Genomic DNA, 22,750 nt, shown 5'->3' with positions numbered 1-22,750 from the left:
TAATTTGGTTTTGGCTCATCTGAAGAGAACCCGGTTTGAACCCATTCATAGGGCGAACCTTAAATTTCTATCATGGAAGCTGGCTCTTCTGTTAGCTTTAACATCAGCTAGGAGGATAAGTGAACTTCAAGCGTTTACAATCTTAGAACCTTTTCTACAGTTCAAGAAGGATGTTCTGATTCTGAGGACAAATCCGAAATTCATCCAAAAGGTTCCATCTGAACGAGCCGGTGATCTTAAAGTCTTTTTTCCCACGACCTTCTACACCAGCTGAGATGTCTTTGCATTCTTCGGACGTTCAAAGGTGTCTGAAATGTTATCTGCAACGCACAAAACCTTTCAGGAAGTCTTCTCACCTGTTTGTCTCTTATAGTGCTCTGCGGAAGGGATTTCCGCTGTCAAAGCACAGTATTTCTCGTTGGATTTCCAATGCTATCCAATTTTGCCATCAGGAAGCGGGCACACCGCTTGAAAGACTAGTTCACACTCATTCAACGAGATCTGTGGCATCGTCAGTGGCTCTATTTTCAGGAGTCCCTATTAAGGACATCTGTAGAGCAGCTACGTGGAGCAGTACCCACACCTTTACGAAGCACTACTGCCTGGATTCTTCCATGAAGGAGGATGCAGCTGTTGGACAGGCAGTCCTGAGAAATATTTTTCAATGAGGTGAGCTTTCCCTACAATCCCTCCTTCCTGTATTGCACATTTTGTATCTCTGGTTGTATTCCTTGCTATGGTAACATTTATGATTTGTTTCCTGTGAAGGTCACTATGTTAACTGTGAATTCCATAGACAAACTAAGTGGTATGAGAAGAATACATTATTTATTCTAGTTAAAGCAACCTGAGCAAAGAAAGTGTGGCTTTCCCCTGGCCAGCAAGACAGCAACTGCCAGAGTTAAGAACATCCACACACAACTGGAATGTGGAATGCACTTAACACAGTGCTCCACACTCCATAATGAACATAGAAGATCATAACCTATCCTCTTCTCTTATATAATTAAATAAAGAAGAAAATTAAAAAGAAAATAATAAAAATATAACAGTAGAACATTGCTAGTAAAACATTGCTATAGTAAAACATTGCTAAAACCTAGCCAATAAAACATTGGTAACATAACTGAAAGCAGATAAAAAAACTAAGCATCTTATTTGCAAATATAATCTTTTAGATAACCTGGAGGAGGACAATTTCTATACACCCATACCTGACGCACAACAGGAGAACCAGAAGGAAGAGAAGCATCACCTCCCCCTTGTACAACACTTTGAGAAACATTATTCCCCTGAGGATTGCCGATAAAATAGTCATCAGACATGGACAAAATGTGTTACTCACAGGAATATCATGACATTTAGGTTTGACATTAACACTCAAATCAGCACTACCTTTCTGATACAAGGCCACCCGTTTATAATTCCATTTCTCACCACTATCCAATATCACACAGTACGGTAAGGTAACCTTGACTTTATAAGGACCTAGAAATTTTGTAGAAGAACCAGGTCTACCAGCACGTATTTTAACCCAATCTCCCGGACAAATTCTTTTATCAAGTTTTTTTCTTGTAATTCACATGTTGTTGAGGGGAAAATGAAGATGAATCAATAGGAATAAAGTTTTTTGTGACTGTCTCTCATCCAAGTAGGTACAAGTTTTGTGTTGGGTTGTCTCCCACGCATCATCTCAAATGGTGTCTTACTGGTGACACTATGCACACTTAAGCGGTATGCCCAAAGCATCTCTGACACCATTGACTCCACATCTTGCCCATTGTAGATAGCCATCTGAATAGCACCCTAAATCGGTTAGCTCTCTCAACAATGCCATTACCCTGTGGGTTGTATAACTAGGTACGACTTTGCCCAATACCACAAGTGGGGAGGAATTTCTTCATTTCATCAGATGTCAGTTGCGTGCCATTGTCTGTTAAAAGAACCAATGGTATGCTTTTTTCTTTCCAAATGTTCCTCATAGCACTAATTGTAGTAGAAGTTGTGATGTCTTTAGTGAATTTGACAATTAACCATTTCGTGTGAACATCCACAATACCAAAACGTAAACTCTCTTTCAAACTATTCATCGGCCCAATGAAGTCCAAACATATGGTGTGCCAAGGCTGACCTGGATCTGAGATATGTCCTGAGTAAGCCTGAACACCAGGTCTCAGACGTTTATCACTCTCCTTACAAACTTCACACTTAGTAATCCAAGCATTGACATCCGAATCCATACCCGGCCACCACCAATTCGCTCTCAGCCTTTTTATTCTAGTTTGACCCAAATGTCCTTCATGGGCTAGCATGATCAAACTGTTTCTTAAAGAGACTGGAGGAATAAATAAATCACCCCTCATGATTACAGTATCTTCACAAACTGACAACTCATCCCAAATCTTACCAAATGACCTAGTGGTGAGTAAAACAGTGCTCTCTTACACCCCATTTGTATTAATTTTTTAAGTTCTACCATAGAACTGTGTGTAGACATAGCATTAATCCACTCACTCTTGGGCAAAGCTTGAGGTTCACAGACACCCAAAACATCTTGTACAAATGCACTGCTCCTTTGTTCTGTTTCTTTAGAACAGCTACTTTATCAACCATCTGCCAATCAAGCAACAGCGTTGACAAGCAATCTGCTTGTATGTTTTTCCACCCCTGAATGTACTCTGTTATAACAGTACTCCTGAAGACGAGAAGCTAACCTAGCTAACCTAGCTGAACATTTAGCATTGTCACCTGGTAACAATACCCTAATAGGGGTTTGTGATCAGACTTCAGTGTGAACTTGGATCCTCACAGATAAGTCCTGAAGTATTCAGAAGCCCAAGCAGCAGCTAGAGTCTCTCGTTCTATAACAGAATAGTTTTTTTCTGAACAAGTTAATGTCCTTAATGCAAACGCCACAGACTTTTCTTGACCTTTATGAATTTGTGCTAAAACAGCACTCAGGCCTGTAGCGCTCGCATCAACAGTAAGCACTGCCTGACATTTAGTGTCAAACGGTGTGAGAATTTCTGCCTCACAAATATCTTTCTTTATATTTTCGTGCTTCTAACAGGGCTTCTGTCAGACTTGTTCGTCTTTTATCAAAGCTTCATGAATTTCACTTTATCAAACATATTTCAGGGGGCAAAAATTTCAGAGCTGACTGTCTATCTAGAATGTCTTTGAATGATAATTCAGTGGTTGATGATATTGAGTGTGTTGTTGCTACAGGTGATGCTATTGCAGAATGTCAGCCCATTTCTGAGGCTCAATGGAATTCGGCCTACAATGATGTCACACTTTCAAAGATCAAGGATTTTATTGTTAACAAATGAGCTGAGCGTAGAACTCTGTCTTCTGATTTAAAGGCTTTTGCAGATGTTTCAAAAGAACTTTCTTTAGTTAACAATATGGTTATGCGCAATGATTTATTTGTTCCACCCGAATTAAGTAATTTTTATTCACTCAGCTCATCAAGGTCATCTTGGTGTTGTCAAAACTTGTCAACGTGTTAAGCAATTTAATTGGTGGCCTTCAATGGATACACATGTCAGGAGGATGATTGATGGTTGTACACAATGTCTTCTTTCTGACAAACATTTGAAGACTGTCAACTCCTTTATGTCCTGTACCTCTTCCTGTGGATCCATGGGACAAAGTAGGTTTGGACTTTTCTGGTCCTTATGATGTTTTACCAATTGAGAACAAATATCTGATTGTTTTGATTACCATACTAAATGGTTGTACTATTCCTTTTGCAATTCTGCATCAACTGACCATGCTGTTAAATTATCCACACACAACTGAAATGTGGAATGCACTTAACACAGTGCTCCACACTCCATAATGAACATAGAAGATCATAACATTAACATGTAATGGTATTCATGTAACAAAATGTGCTTTTATGGCTTACTGCTTGCTACTCCGATACAAAGCATGGGAATCTATGAAAGTTCCAATACTGGGGCAAGAAAACAAGTTACTTACCTGTAACTTTGGTTCCCCAGTATTGATGACTTTAATAGATTCCCATGCGCCCACCCTCCTTCCCTGGGAAAGCTCGGCCTTTATTACTGAGATGATTGCTGTTACACAACGGCTATGAAAATCTGAGGCTCTCTCAGGAGGCTTCTATGGAGTGAGGCTGTTCTGTTTGGTTGTTGCAGAAAGTTTGGTCTCTTTTACTAAAAAAGGTGGATAAGCTACAAAATGAGATGAGGCCTAGGCCTAGTTTTTCTCTTTTGTACCTATAGCTATGGTATTTTTTATGTTCGAGGCATATGGGCTGCAGATGGTACATTATGAATAGATCGCCATCTGGTGTTGGGCTCGGATGATTGCACTTGTTTTTCTCTTGGAGAGTCTTTTGTATCTTGGTGACTCCGCCTTTGGTTGCTAGTGCGCATGGGCATCGGCTCCATCCTTTGATTGTTTTTTTCCGCCATCGGGTTCGGATGAGGATTGAAGCGCTCCAGATCGACTTCGGAAAGAAGTGACTTTTCGGCACGTATTGCCTTTCCAGTTTGACGGTATTGTTATCGAACGCGATTTCATTTTCATTCCGACACATTTCGACTCCAACATCGAAGAAAAACTTTAATCTACGTCGACGAACAGGAGGCCTTTCTCGACGTGGTCAAGCCCGGAGTCCATGGAAAGGACTCCATTTAAGAAATGTCCAACGTGTGGTGCTAAGTTCCCACACAAGGACCTACACGAGGTGTGCAACCTCTGCCTGTCGCCTGAACACGAATCCAGGGACTGCGAAGCCTGCGCAGTATTCTCTTCCAAGTCGACGATTAGAAACAGTCGAGCTCAAAGACACGAGGTTTCCAGAATGCAGTCGGAGGCGATCCCGGAGCAGTTCGAAGACCAGAACCTCGAAGAAGAAGAAGATCATGAAGAACAGTCTGGGTCGGAAGGGGACGAGTCGGAGGTCGAAGAATTCGACGTTCAACAAACCGTGAGTGACGACGTCCCCTTACCAAAAAACCGACCCCGTGCGGTAACGACCCCGCCTTCGAGCCCTGTCAAACCACAGAAAAACATTTCCGACGCCCCGCATTCGGGCCCGGCAACAAAACCGAAACTGAAACCGAAACTCTCGGTCTCCCACCATGTCGGATCCGAGAAACGGTTGACATAGACTTCGACACCGAAGCTTCATGCAAGGGAAAGCTCGGAATCGAAACATTCCATGTCGAAACCGAAACATGCTTCGACGTCGAAGACTCACTCGACACTGAAAAAATTGGACTCAAGCAAATCCTCGGTGCCGAAGACACCGAACATTGACGATCGAAAGCAAAGGCACCTTTCGGAACCAAAAGCTTCGGTACCGACACAGGAGCAACAAACAGATCTGAAATAAAAGATTTTGTTTATCGATCCACAAACTGGCAAAGTGGTGACGAAGAAGAGGAAGAATGAACAGCCAGAGGACAAAGCTCTTCCTTCTAAAAAGAGAACAATGGGGACAAATACAACTCCTCCTACTTCTCCTCGACCTAGAGTCACACCCTCTTCTCCTATTCCTCACACTATGCCAACTATTCCTCCACCTTCTACACCAAGACCATCTACACCTCAGTCAGATGTAGACAGTGATACAGGGGAGGGAGAACCTCATGGGGATGATGACACTATCCCAGATGAGGATGACCAATGGGAACATTATGACGCAGGGTCAGATGATGACAATGACCCAGAGTTATACCCCTCAAAGCCTTCACCACCTGATGATAACACAGGTTTTGTACAGCTCATTAATAGGGCAGCAAAATATCATAAGGTAGATCTACATACAGAACCTCAAGTAGAGGATTTCCTATTAGAGACACTACCTACTGCACAAAGAACATCAGGTACTCTACCTATGCTGAAGGGTCTTCTCAGTCACACAGCAGACATATTCAAAGACCCAGTGAGGGCTAGGGTGTTAAACCCAAGAATTGATAAAAAATATAAGGCAGCTCCAAAGGACCCAATATTTATCAAGGGGCAGGTACCTCTGGACTCTCTTGTAGTTTCAAACGCTCGCAAAAGAGCGAACTCGTTATGTACAGGAGAAGCCCCTCCACCTGATAAGGAGTCAAAATTAATAGATGCATCAGGCAAAAGAGTAGCATCACAAGCGGCAAATAGCTGGCGCATAGCCAATACACAAGCGCTACTTGCACGCTATGACAGGGCACATTATGATGAGTTAGAAAAACTCATCACACATCTCCCTAAAGAACATCAGAAGAGAGCAAATCAGTTAATACAGGAAGGAAAGATAATAACTAACACTTCCATTAAGTGCGCCCTAGACGATGCAGACACTGCAGCAAGATCCATCAACACCAGTATCATGTTAAGGAGACATGCATGGCTTAGAGTCTCAGGGTTCAAACAAGAAGTACAAACATCTTTATTGAACCAACCCTTTGATCAGAAAATACTTTTCGGCTCAAACACAGATGAGACTTTAGAAAAGATGAAAAAGGACACCGAAACGGCTAAGTCAATGGGAGCATTACAACAGCCAACACAAAGGGGTTCCTTTCGTAGATCCACCTATAGAGGTGGCTCAAAAAGTACAGGAACAAGTCAGCAATCCACCTCTTTTACACCAACGTCACCCAGAGGTAATTCAAGAGGCAGGTACAGAGGTAACAACAACAAGGGTAGAGGTCACGGAAATTATAACAACCGCAACTCCCCAACCCCAAAACAGTGACTTAATACAACTTCCCCCAGACCACATAACACCGGTCGGGGGATGTCTAGCGCAGTTCCTACCTGTCTGGGAAAACATCACATCAGACAAGTGGGTGAGACAAATTATCCAACATGGTTATTGCCTAGAACTTAATTCTACCCCACCAAACATCCCCCCCAAACAGCGTCCAATGAGTCAAGACCATCTGACATTGTTAAAAGAAGTACTATCACTGCTACAAAAGCATGCCATAAAAAAGGTTCCAAAACATCAACAAGGGACAGGAGTATACTCTCTATACTTCCTAATCCCCCAAAAAGACAGGTCTCTAAGACCAATCTTGGACCTCAGACCTCTCAATGCATACATAAATTCGGAACATTTCCACATGGTCACGCTCCAACAAGTACTTCCTTTACTGAAGAAAGGGGACTTTCTTTCTACACTGGATCTAAAAGACGCGTACTTTCACATCCCAATTAAAAGCCCACAGAAAATACCTAAGGTTTGTAGTGGAAGGACAACATTATCAATTCAAAGTCCTTCCGTTCGGGGTCACAACAGCACCGAGTGTTCACAAAATGCCTAGCTCTGGTGGCAGCACACCTAAGAAGACAACAAATACATGTCTTCCCTTACTTGGACGATTGGTTAATAAAGGCCAAGTCACAAGAAGAATGCCTTCACAATACACAGAAGACCATTCAATTGCTGCACCACCTAGGGTTTACGGTGAACTACAAAAAATCCCACCTACAACCAAACAAAATTCAACAATACCTGGGGGCTACTATAGACACAGAAAGAGCCAAAGCATACCCCAATCTAATCAGGATACAGACAATGGTCAAGTTAATACAAAGATTTCAACCACAACACTCACTACCAGCACGAGTGTTTATGCAGCTGTTAGGCATGATGTCCTCCTGCATACTACTAATACCACATGCCAGACTACAAATGCGCTCACTACAGGAGTGTCTAGCGACACAGTGGAATCAGGCTCAAGGTCAGATTACAGATCTGGTGTTGGTAGACGACCGTACGCATCGCTCTCTGAAGTGGTGGAACACAATAAACATTTCCAAGGGACGGTCGTTCCTAGAACCGATTCCACAAGCGATACTGACAGCGGACGCATCGCTCTCCGGATGGGGAGCGCACATGGACAAATACACAGTGCAGGGGAAATGGAGTGTGCAGCAAAAGAAACTGCACATCATCTACTTGGAACTACTAGCAGTATTTCTAGCACTAAAAGCTTTCCAAATGCAAATAACCAACAAGGCAGTCCTGATCAGAACAGACAACATGACTGCAATGTATTATATTCAAAAACAGGGGGGTACACACTCTCTCCAACTATCCAGACTAGCACAGGACATTTGGAGATGGGCCATTCCTCAAAAGATCTATCTGTTAGCAGAACACCTACCAGGAGTTCAAAATCAGATAGCAGACATCCTAAGCAGAGAGTCAGAACAAGTACACGAATGGGAGCTGCACAACCAGATACTGTAGCCATTCTTCCAAAGATGGGGGCAACCAGAGATAGATCTGTTTGCCAATCATCAGAACGCAAAATGCCAAAACTTCGCATCCAGGTACCCACACCACCGGTCCCAGGGCAATGCACTATGGATAAATTGGTCCAACAAATTTGCATACGCTTTTCCCCCTCTCCCACTAATTCCATTAGTGGTTCGGAAACTGCAACAGCACTCGATGACAATGATACTAGTAGCACCCACGTGGGCAAGACAGCCGTGGTTCACCACGCTACTACAACTCTCACAGGTGCCACATCAAAAGCTAAGATTATTACCATGCACCTTACACAGAACCATGGAGAAATAATGCACCCAGATCCCAAACAATTGAACCTAGCGATCTGGCTCCTGAGGTCATAGTTTGGATACTTAGATTTACCTCCAGAATGTATGGAAATCATTAAACAAGCAAGACGTCCTACCACCAGAGCATGCTATGCAGCAAAATGGAAAAGGTTTGCTGTACACTGTAACAGTAATCACATCAACCCTCTGGACGCATCTACTAAACAGATTATTTGCTATTTACTACACTTGCAGCAATGTAACTTAGCATATACCTCTATCAGAGTTCATACCGCAGCTATAGCAGCGTACCTACAAAACAGGCAACATCTTTCCTTGTTTAAAGTACCAGCAATTAAAGCTTTCATGGAAGGACTCAAGAGTCATTCCACCAAGACTGCCACCTTCCCCAGTCTGGAATCTCAACATAGTACTTACCAGACTCATGGGACCACCCTTTGAACCTATGCATAGGTGTGAAATACAATTCCTCACATGGAAGGTGGCCTTCCTCATAGCTATCACTTCACTCAGAAGAGTAAGTGAGTTACAAGCGTTTACAATTCAAGAACCATTCATGCAGTTACACCAAAACAAGGTGGTTCTTAGAACAAACCCAAAATTCTTGCCTAAAGTAATTTCAGCATTCCACATCAATCAGTCTGTGGTTTTGGAAAGAAGACTGGTAGTTCCACTGACGGTAGCGGAAAGGGCCCTACATACATTAGATGTCAGAAGGGCAATATTGTATTATATAGAAAGAACACTGTGAGAAGTTGGCCTGATATATAATGTTCACTATTCTAGTGAGCACTTTGTATCAGTCCAAACAACCCTTATGGTGATTGGTTGTAAGTCAACCTTATAGACCAGCTATCCTAGTAGCATGGATACGAGCAGTCTTCGGGCTAAACTCTAGAGGGCGTGTTAAGCCAGCTGTTATACCATCACAAATACCCCTTGAACACCAAGTGAAAGGACACCACACAAGTGTTATGAAAATAAACAGTGTATTTATTTAGATCACAACAGCCCTGTACTCTTTATGAGGACAGGGTACTAAGCACACAACAAAACTCTTACGAAAATATTTTAAGTTGCACAATTTACACAAATGCCCGAGGGGCAAGGAAAACCATATACTACAAAAGTGGAATGCGAAATTACTAGCAGGTAAGTACTGGTCTAATAGGCTTTGGAATCGCTAGGACTACGTTACTGAACCTTCAGATTACTAGTAGGAGGCCTAGGGGACTCGGGTGCAGAGTGTGCACTCTCACGCGGGATGCGGGACAAAGTCTATGGGAGCTAGTAAAAGTTAGTGTTCTCGGGCGAACCCGATAAGGTAGGTCGAAAACGAAAGTGGATCTGGACCCTTGGATAGTGAGGCTATGCTGGGGCACCGGAATGCCGAAGTTACCTAGCCCAGGGGCTGCAGCTGCATAGGTCTGAAAAGACGTCGGGAATCCTCGTTGACGAACAAGGAGCCTTAAGAAAGAAGTTGCTGGCAGGCGACCAGTGAAGATTGTTCGAGTGATCCAAGCCTGGATCGAAGATGGATGACACCTGAAAGCAGAGGGGACCAAGTTCTTAATCACTAGCCAGTGATTGTTTGGGCACCAGGATGGCACTGGGCGAAGTCACCTCGACCAGGTGAGTGGGCGACGCTGGGCTCTGCAGTCTCACGGACCAGGAGGCGTGGTCGGCGACCAGGATGGAGGTGCGAGCTGTCCCACGATGGTTGATGCTGTAGACGTCGCTGGACCCAGGATTAGGGCAACAAGTCTTGGCAAATTCAAGCCCACGCGTGGACCTAAAATGGCGTCTGGAGTGGACCAGGAGGGTCCTGGGTGCTCCTCTTTTGGAAGGGAGCAAGGGCTCCCAGGAGCAACCAGACCAGCAGAGTTGCCGTCGTTGATCGTCGTCGAGAAGGCCACAAGCCAGCGGGCTAGTAGCCAGACAACGCTGTGAGCAGCCAAAAAGCAGAAGGGCCCCACGCAGATCGTGGAGATGCTGGGGGGCTGGACTTCGGTGCTAGAGCTGCTCAGGGTCGGGGCTTCTCGGACCCCAAAGCACTCACCAGAGGATCCCTCGGCGGTCGTGCTGGATAGAAGTCGTGCAGTTCTGATGATGGCCGGTCCCTCGAGGTCTCGTCGTACCTACGGTTCTCAGCTTAGCTGTAGAGGTCAGAGGTGCCAGGGAAGCCGGGTCTCGTCGTGCTGGTCGGTCGGATTCCTGAGGAAGGACGTGCAGCATACCGCAGAGTTCTTAGATGGTGCCTGCGGATGCAGGGTGACTACTCCTTAGCCACAAGGGAGAAATCTTGAGAAGAGTCGAGAGTTCCTTTCGTAGAAAGTAGTTTCTTGAATCAAAGATGATCTAATTTGGAAGGGTCCCCGCTCCTGCCTTTATCCTAAAGAAAGGGGTGGGTACGCGACTAGGTCCTGCCCTAGGGGTGGGACCAGGAAGGGGGGTGGTTACACACCTCTCCCATGCCGGACTTTCCCCAGGCCAGGGGCTGGTGTGCCCCTGGAACTGGTTCTAGCCGGCAGATGCGTAGTGAGCACCGGGGTGCCACTTGCAGTCACCTTCCTGTAAAGCCCTGCCTACCCAGGATACACAAAACCCTGTCTGGGATGGTGCGAGCAACGCCCCTGACAGGAAACCCTTTGTCCAAGCTCCCCTCGCTGGAAGGACTCCCAGCTGCAGGGGGTCAGACTCATGTCTGTGGTGGCAGCATCCATTTTGTGATGCTGAGGCTTGAGTTAACTTTAACCGGGGTTCACAGTTACATACATGTCGTGTCCCTCTAGGAGGGTGGAATGCTAACCCCGTCGCCAGAATTGGCGAGGGGTTAGTATTCCAGTTCGTATGACACCTTACTCGACATGTTTTGATAAAGCGATACCAAAGATAGCATTTAACCGCGAGGATTATAATGCACTTAAGAGTATATGGTATGCGTTATCATGGAACAGCTATTAGGACTTGGTTCCGCAAGCTGCAAACGGGCTCAGCTCATGCCAGAGCACCATCTCACACGATTCCAAGCACTCTGCCTTCAGGATTGTCAAGGCCTGCCATAGGAGTGACTGATAGGAATCTGTGTGTCCATTTTAGGGTTAGATATAGGTATACTTATCTAAAGCAAAGGGTGATTACACCACCTTGCCCCAGCTGTCGTGCAGCCAGTTGTGTCAGATTTAGATGGCCATCCAGGGGTGGCATAATACATGCTTCAGCCCCTGGTAGGCCCTGGGTACACCTATGCCCTGAGTTACAGGGTCTGATAAGGTGGCCCAGTACCAATTGGAAATGTACCTAAGGTACATGGAATCCATTTTAGAGAGAGGGCAGTAGGCCTGGGGCCCTGATTGGCAGGGCCCCAGGTCAACTAAGTCGGAAAACCAGCAAAACACCAGGCAAAAAAAGTTGGGGGCAACCATAGTCCGGTATCCACCTTCCTACAAACACAAACTTTCAGAAAGACATAACAGCTATTTGTAGCGTTTTCTCCTACACATAAGGGTAATCCCATCTCTAAATCAGGCATTGCCAGATGGATTGTAAAATGTATACAAATATGCTACTTAAAGGCATAGAGGACATTAACTGTTCCTCCTAGAGCTCACTCTACACGTAAACTAGGAGCATCTATGGCATTCTTGGGAAACATTCCACTAGATGACATATGCAAAGCACCTACCTGGGTTACACCGCATACCTTCACAAAGCACTATTGTGTAGATGTGCACACAACACAAGAAGCTAGAGTGGGACAAGCTGTACTAAAGACTTTATTTCAGACTGTTGCAACAGACACGGGCGACCACCGCTAGGGAGAGAACTGCTGTATAGTATATTCATAATGTACCATCTGCAGCCCATATGCCTTGAACGGAATATGCTACTTACCAGTATGCATCTGTTCTTGGCATAGAGGGCTGCAGAGTGGTACATGCCCTCCCAGCCTCCCCGGAAACCTGTGTCTGTTCCAACAATATCTTATTTAGATACACTTACATGGGCATTTATCTATCATACTACTCCATCTAACCCTACTATGGCAAAACAATCTAAGGATGGAGCCGATGCCCATGCGCACTAGCAACCAAAGGAGGAGTCACCAAGATACAAAAGACTCTCCAAGAGAAAAACAAGTGCAATCATCCAAGCCCAACACCAGATGGCGATCTATTCATAATGTACCACTCTGCAGCCCTCTATGCCAAGAACAGATGCATACTGGTAAGTAGCATATTCCTTACCGAGGCTCCCATTCCGACGACGGGGAATGATACAAAGCATGGGAATCTATGAAAGTTACAAATACTGGGGAACCAAAGTTACAGGTAAATAACTTGTTTTCTTCTTATACAAAAACAATTGGTCTATACAGGACCCACTGCAGACACAATCAAAATCTGGCATACTGCGCAAAGAGCCCTGGGCTGGGAAGGAGTGCTGACATTGGCCACCCCATTGTGGGAAACGCACTGACTGTGCACGCTAGCAAACACCAAGGGTTTTAGGCAATGGGACCTCATAGGTATCACAAAGATAGGAGACATGTGGAATAAGGGTAACATTATAATGTTTGCAGATCTACAAGAGAGGTATGGCATGGCTGATACGGAGCGGTACCGATACATCCAAATCCGCCACGCACTACAATGCGCAATCCCGCTGGGCACCAACCTTCCTTAATCCTCCCCTCTCGAGGATCGACTCCTCACTGACTACCTGGGGCAAAAAGCGATCTCACAAACCTATCAAACAACCTCCCACATCCTATGGTGGTATTGCGGAGCAAATGGGAAATAGAACTAGTATATATAGAAGATTCGGACTGGATGAATGCACAGACATCCGCTAGGGAGGCGGCAATCCCGTCTCGACTGAAATTAGTGCAACTTAATATGCCACACCGTGTATACTACTTGCGCACCATGCTACATAAACTGGGCAGTGCGCCTGACCCACTTTGCTTGCTAGGTTGCGGGCAGAGGGGTACGTTATTTCCATATCATATGGGAATGCCCAAGAATACAAGCCTACTGGGAACGGATATTATTTGAATTCTCGGAGGTGGGCGCGGCGGAAGTTCACCTAGATCCGGGGTGTTGCTTATTGAACATCTGGAAGCCTACTGACCTTAGCCGAGCATTACAGACATGGGCAACGTTAGGGATGGCACTTGCAAAAAGAAATATTGAAAGGAACAGGGTGTCTGGGATACTGCCCACACTGATTGTGGAGAAGTGTGGCTCACTGGTTAGAGGAGGCAGACCTGGAAGCAGAGGTCAGCCCGGGACCAGGGTTCAATTCCCGGCTCGGCGGGGTCTTGAGTCCTAAAATGTCCATGGACTCGACAATTCTCGCTCCGGTGCCTACTCGATTCACGGGTTCACACTGCGAATCTGGGCAATAGCTTGCTTAATCTCCACAACGACCCCTCGCGGTGGGATGCCTGGCTTTCACCTTGCGGATACCCTGTCAGGGTTATCTCACAGGGGAATACCAGGACGGGTTCCCTAAGCAAGCGCTTAGAAACCGCTTGGTGATTTGCGCTATATAAATTCCTTTACATTTACATTTACTGACACAATGGGAAAATGACATGGACATGGCAATGGTAGCTGAAAGGGCAGTTTATATTCATAGAGGCTGCCCCGGGAAGGGGTCTGTGATCTGGGGGAAATGGAATGAATCTCGAGGGAACATCTGTGAACCTCCGCAGTCCACAATTGACTCTGGACCCGATCCGTGAACTCCTGTGGAGCGGCAGTTGATTAGGCATGGCTGATGGGGAAAGCAAGCTGAACAAATTGACAGGAATAAGGTAACACCAGGTATAACCAATTACATATATTCGTTATAATCCAATGTATTTGTGAAGTGATGGAACTAAGCTGTGTGGTTGCTTATAACAAATGTACGAAACTCTAGATCACAGAAAGGAATCATGATGGGGAGGGAGTCGGGCGAGGACTGTTAACTAACATTGGGAACTATATAGCAACTATGTGCTATGAGACAGAATGATATATAATGTACTTGTGCATGATCAATGGAGACTTTTATGTTCACTGTTATTGACGACTATGCTATGATAAAGACTGGTTATAATTGTTGAATAAAAAACTTTAATAAAATCATTAAACAAAAAAAAAATTGGCCTAGAGTTCATTTCTTGTGTGTGAATTAATTTGCTCACTGAGTGTGTCCATCAAATGCTTAACACTGTCCTCTGATACTGCGTTACTGCTCGACCAAGCTACCACCATTGGAGAGTAAGGTGCTCTTTACTTTTACCTCTGCCTACCTCTGGAGACCCTTGGACTCTATACACACTGTACATCACTTTGGTGCAAAATCTATAGAGCCAGTTTCTTACGACGACTCAAAAAAATTCTCAGTAGGATAATATTAGCCGTGGGCCTCAATGTTAATGCAGATTTCTAGCTTTTCCTAGAGAGGAAGCCAACACATTTTGGGATCGGCCACAGGATGCCTTGCACTTTTTAGGATTCGGTTCGGCAGACCGGAAGTCCGAGAATTAATGTTTCTTAGAGTGGCTGCTTTAGCCCGCCTCTCTTTTTGTCTATCCTCCATTGGCTGGCTTCCTAAACGGAGGCCAGCCATTGGAGGAGAGAGCCGTCCCTCCAAAGAAGCTCCGTCTTTTTCGGATTTGGGGGCGTGATTTTTTGCGTTCTTTAGCCCTGTGACGTCATCTGTCACTCGGAGCGCAAAAAACACGCCCCCGAATCGGAAAACGACGGCGCTTTTCTTTAAGCCACTTTTTTTAAGATTATGGTGACGTAAACAGTGAAATGTTTTAGTAAGTCAACATCTATTTGTGTAGCGTTATCGCCAACACATTGATGGTAAAAAGCCTCTTCTAATCAGATGGTACAGTAATTCTGGCGTCCAACCAATAGTTTTGTGCTAGTTACCTTAGAAACCTCCCATCAGAAAATAGTGGAGTTGAGAATACAAGTCACCTACATTGGCGCACGTATACTCACTCGCCGACAAGATGTTTTGTTTACAGCTCAGAGCATCATTTCATTTCGAAGCAACGCTCTGTAGGGATTCTTTCTTTAACCAGCATCTCTACAAACTTTATTTGGTTGAAAGCCTGTGGACTTCTATCTAGACGCTAGATGGCGATCTTCCCCGCGCAAAGGCCCACCATAGTTCCCGGTCTGCAGATTGAATTACACCATCCCCGCTCCTTCAAGGGGTCCTCAGTTAGCTCTATTTTAATGAATACCTGTGAGACATCGGGGGATTGAGGGGACACTATTCACACTCAATAGAAGGTCGTGCAACATTAATGTGGTTACTCCAGGGCGCCTGTGGCCATAACTAATATCGACATTTGTGCATCGCTGGCTGGCTTTACGTCCATGAAGCTGGCGGCCAATTGACAGTTTGAATTATAATTAATAATTGATGGTAAAGGTAATTCAGTTTCCAATATGGTTGGCAATTTCAGTTTGAAAGTATTTTCTTCGCGTGTTCACCAGATGTTTGGAGTTTACACAATGTGAAATAAGTACTCCTAGGCACCTTAAGTAAGTTGCAAACATTGTAGGATCGCGCACGAGAGCCATCGCACGGATTGCAAAACGTCGGGGACATCATTAAAAAGTTTTAATTTTCCAGACATCCCTGCGGAAAACTCTCAACGCACTTTTTCACCATGTGTTTTTGTTTTCGAATTAGGAACCTGTGCTGTAGGGCGTCCCCCGTCACAGCCTATTAGGTTCATGTGCTTCCTTCCAGGGAGCCTTTCCTCGCAGCTTTAACATGAGGATGTATTATTAAGCGACCTCTTTAGGGATCATTGTATCGAATCAGTGTGAGGAAGAGCTGAATTGGCTCTGCGCACAGACAGCACATGCGCATGCGAGGCCGACTAGGTGTCCGAGAATATTGGGCTCCAGCAAAAGTTTTTTTAACCAAAACTCTCAATTAATTGCGGCGACAAACTGGTAGCTTCCAAACTCCCGAGTGTAGCAAAGCTACAACATAAACAAGCACTGAAGTGTTCCTCACAATGACGTTGTGGAATGCTATCTTAAAACAACTACAGTATTGGCAAAACTCTGAAAAAGGTATTGTTCGGCGTCCAAAAACGAATCAGAGCCCACCCTCGACCCCTCACTCCATTTCGCGCAAAGCATCACTCAATAGAGAGAATTAAAAAAAAAAATGTGTGTGTGTGTGTGTGTGTGTGTGTGTGTGTGTGTGTGTGTGTGTGTGTGTGTGTGTGTGTGTGTGTGTGTTAGGATATATATGTATGCCATCGGTGCTTGTATCCTTGCTATACTTAAATGAGAACGTAAGTGCATCACCTCATCAGGGCTACGAAACGCTATATAAATGAAACTATAAAATATAACCAATGTGCACGCAAGAAGAACTTAAGAGTCTAATTTAAAAGCACATGTACGGTACAATTTTAGTAGAAATGGACCGTTCCGCGGTAAACGAAACACCATTGCGAAAAATGCTGAAAGATGATTGAATTTATAATTTGACACGATCTAAAAAAAAAAAAAAACTAAATACGCAGATGCATATTGGAGGAAATGAGACACATCCGTCGCCCACAGGCAGGGCACGCCTTGCACTGTCTATAGAGAAACAGATGAAGGAAGCGCCATATCGCAAAGGGCATCTGACCCATCGCAATTTATTGGCCATATTTAACATGACCCTTTACCGGGAGACGCGCGTCTGTGTGGTCTTCCCTGCCTCGCCTTCCTTTATTTTGTAAATTATTTACTTAACCGGCCCATGACCAGTAATGAAGACCGCGTTCTCCGCAGCACTACATTTCCATCGTATCCTTTTTAGGTCTCGGTAATATATCCAGCCTCAAAAACACTCTTATCCAAGCAGTTCCCCAGCAGGCAGACCAGTCATGGCATTTCTGTGCATTGAAATCCGTGCAGCGGCCCTTGCACTGACAGCTGTCCAGAGAGGTCTTCAGTCCTCAGGTAACTGTAGCTCATTCAAGGCCATACAGAGTGAGATAGGATGGAAGGACAGACGGTGAGGAGGCCCTGGAGCAGGGAGGAGGCACCCGGGTCAGATTTAGTCAATATTTGCTGCTAGTTCATTAGGGACACTTACAAAGTATGGTCCTCGGAATTGGGGTAGTAGTGAGGTTTACTAACGGCAACAGGGGAGGAAATACAATCATCGTAAAACTTGGAAAAAAATATATATAAAGTGTGAGGGCATACAGTGATTGTCTGAGTGTTCTGGGAAGATGCCACATAAGAATTTTGGAATGAATGGGAGAACAATGAGGACCGGAGAGTGGAGCAGCAGCACAGAGAATGAAGCTAAAAAAATAAAAATGTGCAGCGGAAAATAGAGAAAAAAAATGCAGAGAAACAAACAGAGGTGCCAAAGAGATAAACAGAGACTTTGGCTGAGGCGAGAGCAGTGGTGAGGAAGCAGCGAGGGGTGCAGAGGTGCTGGGACAACGTTCAGAGGGGGCTGCTGCCATCAGTGTTACATCACTGCAGCCACACGATTGTGAAACATTCGAATGGCACCGAAAATCCAAGGACTACAGCAAGACTGCAGCATCACCACCTTAGTAGATCTCCTGTTCATCAAACACCTGCTGCTTATTCCGTAAGGAATGGGGCGGTCTTTCACCTATTTGGCAACTTGTGTCCGGAATCAGCCCCCGCACCATGTCCGTGAGATTTGCTATGAGACATTATTTAGGAAAATCATTAAAACCTGTCTCTTTAAATTGGATTTTTAAGGGCCATTCATCCTGTAGTTTGTATATTAGGCAGCCTTTCCTAGCGCTGGGACTCTGTTCGGAGTAGCTGTTCGCTGTTGTGCTTTATAAATTATATGATTGATTCAAATGTGGCTCAAGCAGCCCCCCTCCCTAATTTTATTTTCGATGGGGATGGCATCTCTCATGGGACCTTTCTGCACCACAGTCCTTGATTTGCAGATTCATCAGGTTGCAGGGTGAAGCTGGGTGCATGCTGATAGAGGGTGTGAATCCGAGTTACAGAGACGTCTTGTAGGAGCATTACAATTCCCTTAGCCAGCTACACCTACTTGGACTGCCAATAATGCTGTATTTTCAGCCATGCTCCTCCTGCGAATTCAAAATCTAATAACAGTATGGCGGTCAGGGTTATGTCAAGGAGCTGATGTACTCTCTTTAGGTAACTGCTCTCCTGACACAAGTGAATATTTTTCAAAACACTTTGCCTGCATGCTTATCATTTATACAGAATGTTAATCATTCTCTAGCGCTCAGAAAATAAACCGTTGAAACCATATTCCTTAAATCAGAAGAGGGTTAGTCAAATTGTCAAAATGATCAAGAAGAAGTTTGGTACATTTCTAAAGAAATAGCCGAGAATCCATCTGGGCTCAACAAGTGTAGAAAAATGGTATGCTGTTCAAAGAATGAAAGTCTTATAAAAAGACTGAAACATATGCACAGAAACACTTCTAGAAATACTAAAGACAGAGGTCGTTGATTTCTATAAAATACCCTTGCAAAATCTTATTTTCCCATGAGAAACTGCAAGATAAGCCTCTAGGGTTCCTATGCATGGAATGGGTCTTACAAGCTGCATGCAAACCGTTTTATCACAACAATTCTGAGTATCAGTGATAGTATGTAATATACTACAAATCACAAGCATTCAATAGGGAACTGGTGTCTAGCTCTCCACAGAGCCTACCTGTAATGTCATGTCAAAATCAGGCCACTGCAATCAATGTAAAATATCTGTGCATGCATCCAAATCACATACCTTGTTTTTAAATCGTATCTCTTGCCCATGAGACCCATTCTCATTCTAAGTTCTATTTCATTTTGCCATTTATGCCATTTATTTAACGATTAAGCTATTGGCAATGTAAATGACAATGCCATTTATTTATGATTAAAAAAAGTCATGAGCAATGCTAATAGCTCTACCTTTAATAATGCTGAGACCATTGCATTGTAAATGCTTGTTTATTCTTTGTGACTCACAATTTGTGTGTTGCCTATTTACATGATTTAGTGATTTTCCAAGTCTTACTAATTGGACATTCTGAATGCAATGTAAAAGTTAAATGCTTGAGTTTCTAAGACCTTTCGTCTTGCTCCTCTGAGAACGAAACACTGAATGGTCATACTTATCCAGTTAAGTTGAAGTGCACTAATATTGTGGTCAATGGTCACCAGTGGCAAACCATGCTGGCTACATAGCATAAGGCCTAGCTACCTAAAAATGGAGCATGCCTTGGGACTTGGCTTGCTGGATTGTGACTTTCTTTTTTCTTTCCACAGAACAAAAGTGCCTTTTTATGTGGCGTAATGAAAACGTACAGACAAAGGGAAAAACAAGGGACCAAGGTGGCAGATTCCAGCAAAGGACCAGATGAAGCCAAAATTAAGGTAGATTATTTATTCATGAACTTGGTCTGGCCTCTCTTATGTTAATTTCCCATATTCATTAACAGCACAGTTTAGTAAGATTCACCTAAATTGCCTACTGCTGGTTGTAAAAGCACAGCACCAGATCAAGATTAAATGCATGCACCATTAGATTAAAGCATACAGAGGTGCATAATACTCCCTGCTGAGAAGTAATGTTTAATGTTGTGCAAGCTGTTAGAATTGTATGTGTCTTCTTTAATAAGGGTGTTGCTAACAACTCATGTCTTCATAGCCAGCTGTCTCAGAGAATGCCTACTACTCGCTTACACAACACACTAAGAAGTTATCCAGTTTTGGGGTGTCTTTCATAGATTCACATGCTTGAATATTCCCCGTCGTCGAAGTGGGAGTCCCACGATAAATATCATAGCAATAAGATGCTAATAACCTAAGTATGTAAAAACATAACCAAAAAATACACAGTAGAAATGCATAGAAATACCAAGACATAATTCCTACATAGGAATACATGGCAGAGAGAAAAAACACTTGCAACATATCAATGTCATTATGTTAGTCCAAACTGCGGCCAATTAGGCGCAAGCACCCCTCCAGAACCTTCTCAGAGCTCAGTCCCTCAGATTTTCTACCGCATGTCGTGTGAAGGGATTCTCCTGAGCTCTGCTCAGTTTTTCTCAAATTTTCTTCTGGATTCCAGTGTTTGACATGTCTTCAAGTAAGCGGTCTCTATTTAGACCCTGTTCTTCCTGTAGGAAGCTGCGCTTATACTCTGAAGATCCCCACAGCAAGTGTATATATTGTCTTTACCCGGACCATAAGGTGAGCAGATGTAAATTTTGCAGGACTTTTTCTACTAAGACCCTTAAAGACAGGGAAGGTCTTCTCCTCCTCTGGTTGCAGAGACTTAAGGACAAGGATAACACACTTTCTGACGCAGACAGCCTTATGTCTGGTACTTCTAAAACAGCCAGTAAGCGTAGCAGTGTGCAGGATTTGCCTTCTCCATTTTTAAAGAAAAAGAAACTCTCTCTATGGCTCCTGCGGTTTCTTCACCTCCTCCTGCTTCGCCCACGAGATATGACTCTCGGGCGTCTTCTCCTTCCAGTCAGGTTTCCACCAAGAAACATGTAAAATCGTCGACTGGAGCGGCGAAAATCGCCCCGACGACGAGATATGCCGTCTCCGGCTCGGCAACTGTGACGACATCTGCTGCTGGCTCGTCGACGACAGTTACCTCGACGTCCTATAAGGTGTCTATGAGCTCTAGACCTGTCTCGTCGACAATTCCTATCCTCTCGTCGACGAAAAAGAAACCAAAAACTCACTCGTCGTCGACAACATCTTCATCGACGAGAGCTGTTAATTCTCTTCCAGGGGATCCTCATCAATAGTCATAAGCACTGAATATTCTCGCCCATGTGTGGGACCCCGGAAACAATATCAAAATATATATGTAAAAACACATATATCTAACTCCACATATATGTACGTACATATATTATTTTTCTCACACCAATGCAGCCCTAAAAAGAGGCTAACACAATGTAAAACCTTGTACATGTACTGCAATTATAAAGGAAACAAAGAACACATTAAATCAAATATCCTTTGAATTTTGTGTTTTAATGAGTAAAACCACTCATAACTCCTGAAAATTGCTCATAAAAAGACATTGTTAGCCTCAGGCTGCATTGAACAGCAATAACATAGAAAATGAAAGCATTTTCAACCAAAAAACTGGCACTGTGCCTTTAAGGCAGCCCTGACTCCAGGCTTCCCATCATGCCTCAGGGGTGACAGGTCAGTTGTTCTTTCCGGCTCCTTCTGTCAGGACCCTGGTTAACAGCTCCCACCTTTTTTTGACTTTCTGTCTGAATTACTTGGTGTTTTCTTTTTTGATCTCACTCGACAGGTTTTTACCCTAGAGAGAGAGTTCTACCTTTTTTGGGCTCAAAAAAGGTGAATTATTTGTCAAAATGCCTAAGGCTCTTTTTGACACCTGCCCTGCCTGTGGGCATAAGCAGGCTTGGTCAGATACACATCCAGTGTGTATTCGCTGTCTACCGACTCTCATGAGGTAGCATCTTGTGTCCACTGCCAGTCCTTGTCATCCAGAACTATCAAGGACCGAGAAAGAAGCAGGATTTATGGACTTTGTGAGAGGTAGGTCTCCAAACTCCAAGGAGACTTAGGAAGCGGTCGACGTCGAAAAAAGTCCCGACCTGCTCTCCTTCGGCGTCTAGGTCTCCAACGACGAAGAAGGTGAAGTCTTCAGCGTCGAAAGTCAAGAAATCTCCGCTGCAGTCAACCGGGCGACGTGCAGCATCGAGAGGTCACCGTTGAAGCAGGGCGGCTCAACGTAGAGACCTCCGTTGTCGAAGGCTCAGGTAGAGTCTTCGACGTCGAAGCCTCCGCCGTCGCCTAGTCATCGGCGCTCAGCGTCGAGGACGTCTGGCTATCGACCTTCGACGTCGAGGCAACCTCCGTCGCCGCCAGGTCATCGGCGATCGACGTCGATGAAGCGATCGACGTCGAAGCATCCTCCTTCGTCAACAGGTCATCGGCGATCGACGTTGAGGAATTCTCAGTCAACGACCCATCGCCACTCGACATCGAGGCATTCATTGTCCTCGAAGGACCACGTCGAAGCTTCCTCCGTCCGCGTCACACCATCGACGCTAGACGTCAAGGCATTCAGAAACGTCGGCAGGACATCGACACTCGCCGTCGACTGATGAACAAAGTTCGATGTTGGAAAAG

The 22,750-nt window shown here is 44.5% G+C and overlaps 1 protein-coding gene across 1 annotated transcript in view; it reads left to right on the top strand.

Annotated features, from left to right (window-relative positions):
* The window catches only part of LOC147672029 (heterogeneous nuclear ribonucleoprotein Q-like), a gene marked incomplete at its 3' end in the record, with an annotated part of 340,845 nt that overhangs the window by 194,488 nt on the left and 123,607 nt on the right, over positions 1 to 22,750 (top strand). Inside the window, exon 4 of the mRNA XM_086948045.1 lies at positions 19,880 to 19,987. Coding sequence (XP_086804171.1) covers positions 19,880 to 19,987 — 108 coding nt within the window. The remainder of the gene's footprint in view (positions 1 to 19,879; positions 19,988 to 22,750) is intronic.

Source organism: Lissotriton vulgaris, unplaced genomic scaffold (assembly GCF_964263255.1).
Source record: "Lissotriton vulgaris unplaced genomic scaffold, aLisVul1.2 SCAFFOLD_445, whole genome shotgun sequence".
Lineage (NCBI taxonomy): Eukaryota > Metazoa > Chordata > Amphibia > Caudata > Salamandridae > Lissotriton > Lissotriton vulgaris.
This window is presented reverse-complemented; position numbering and strand designations above follow the sequence as displayed.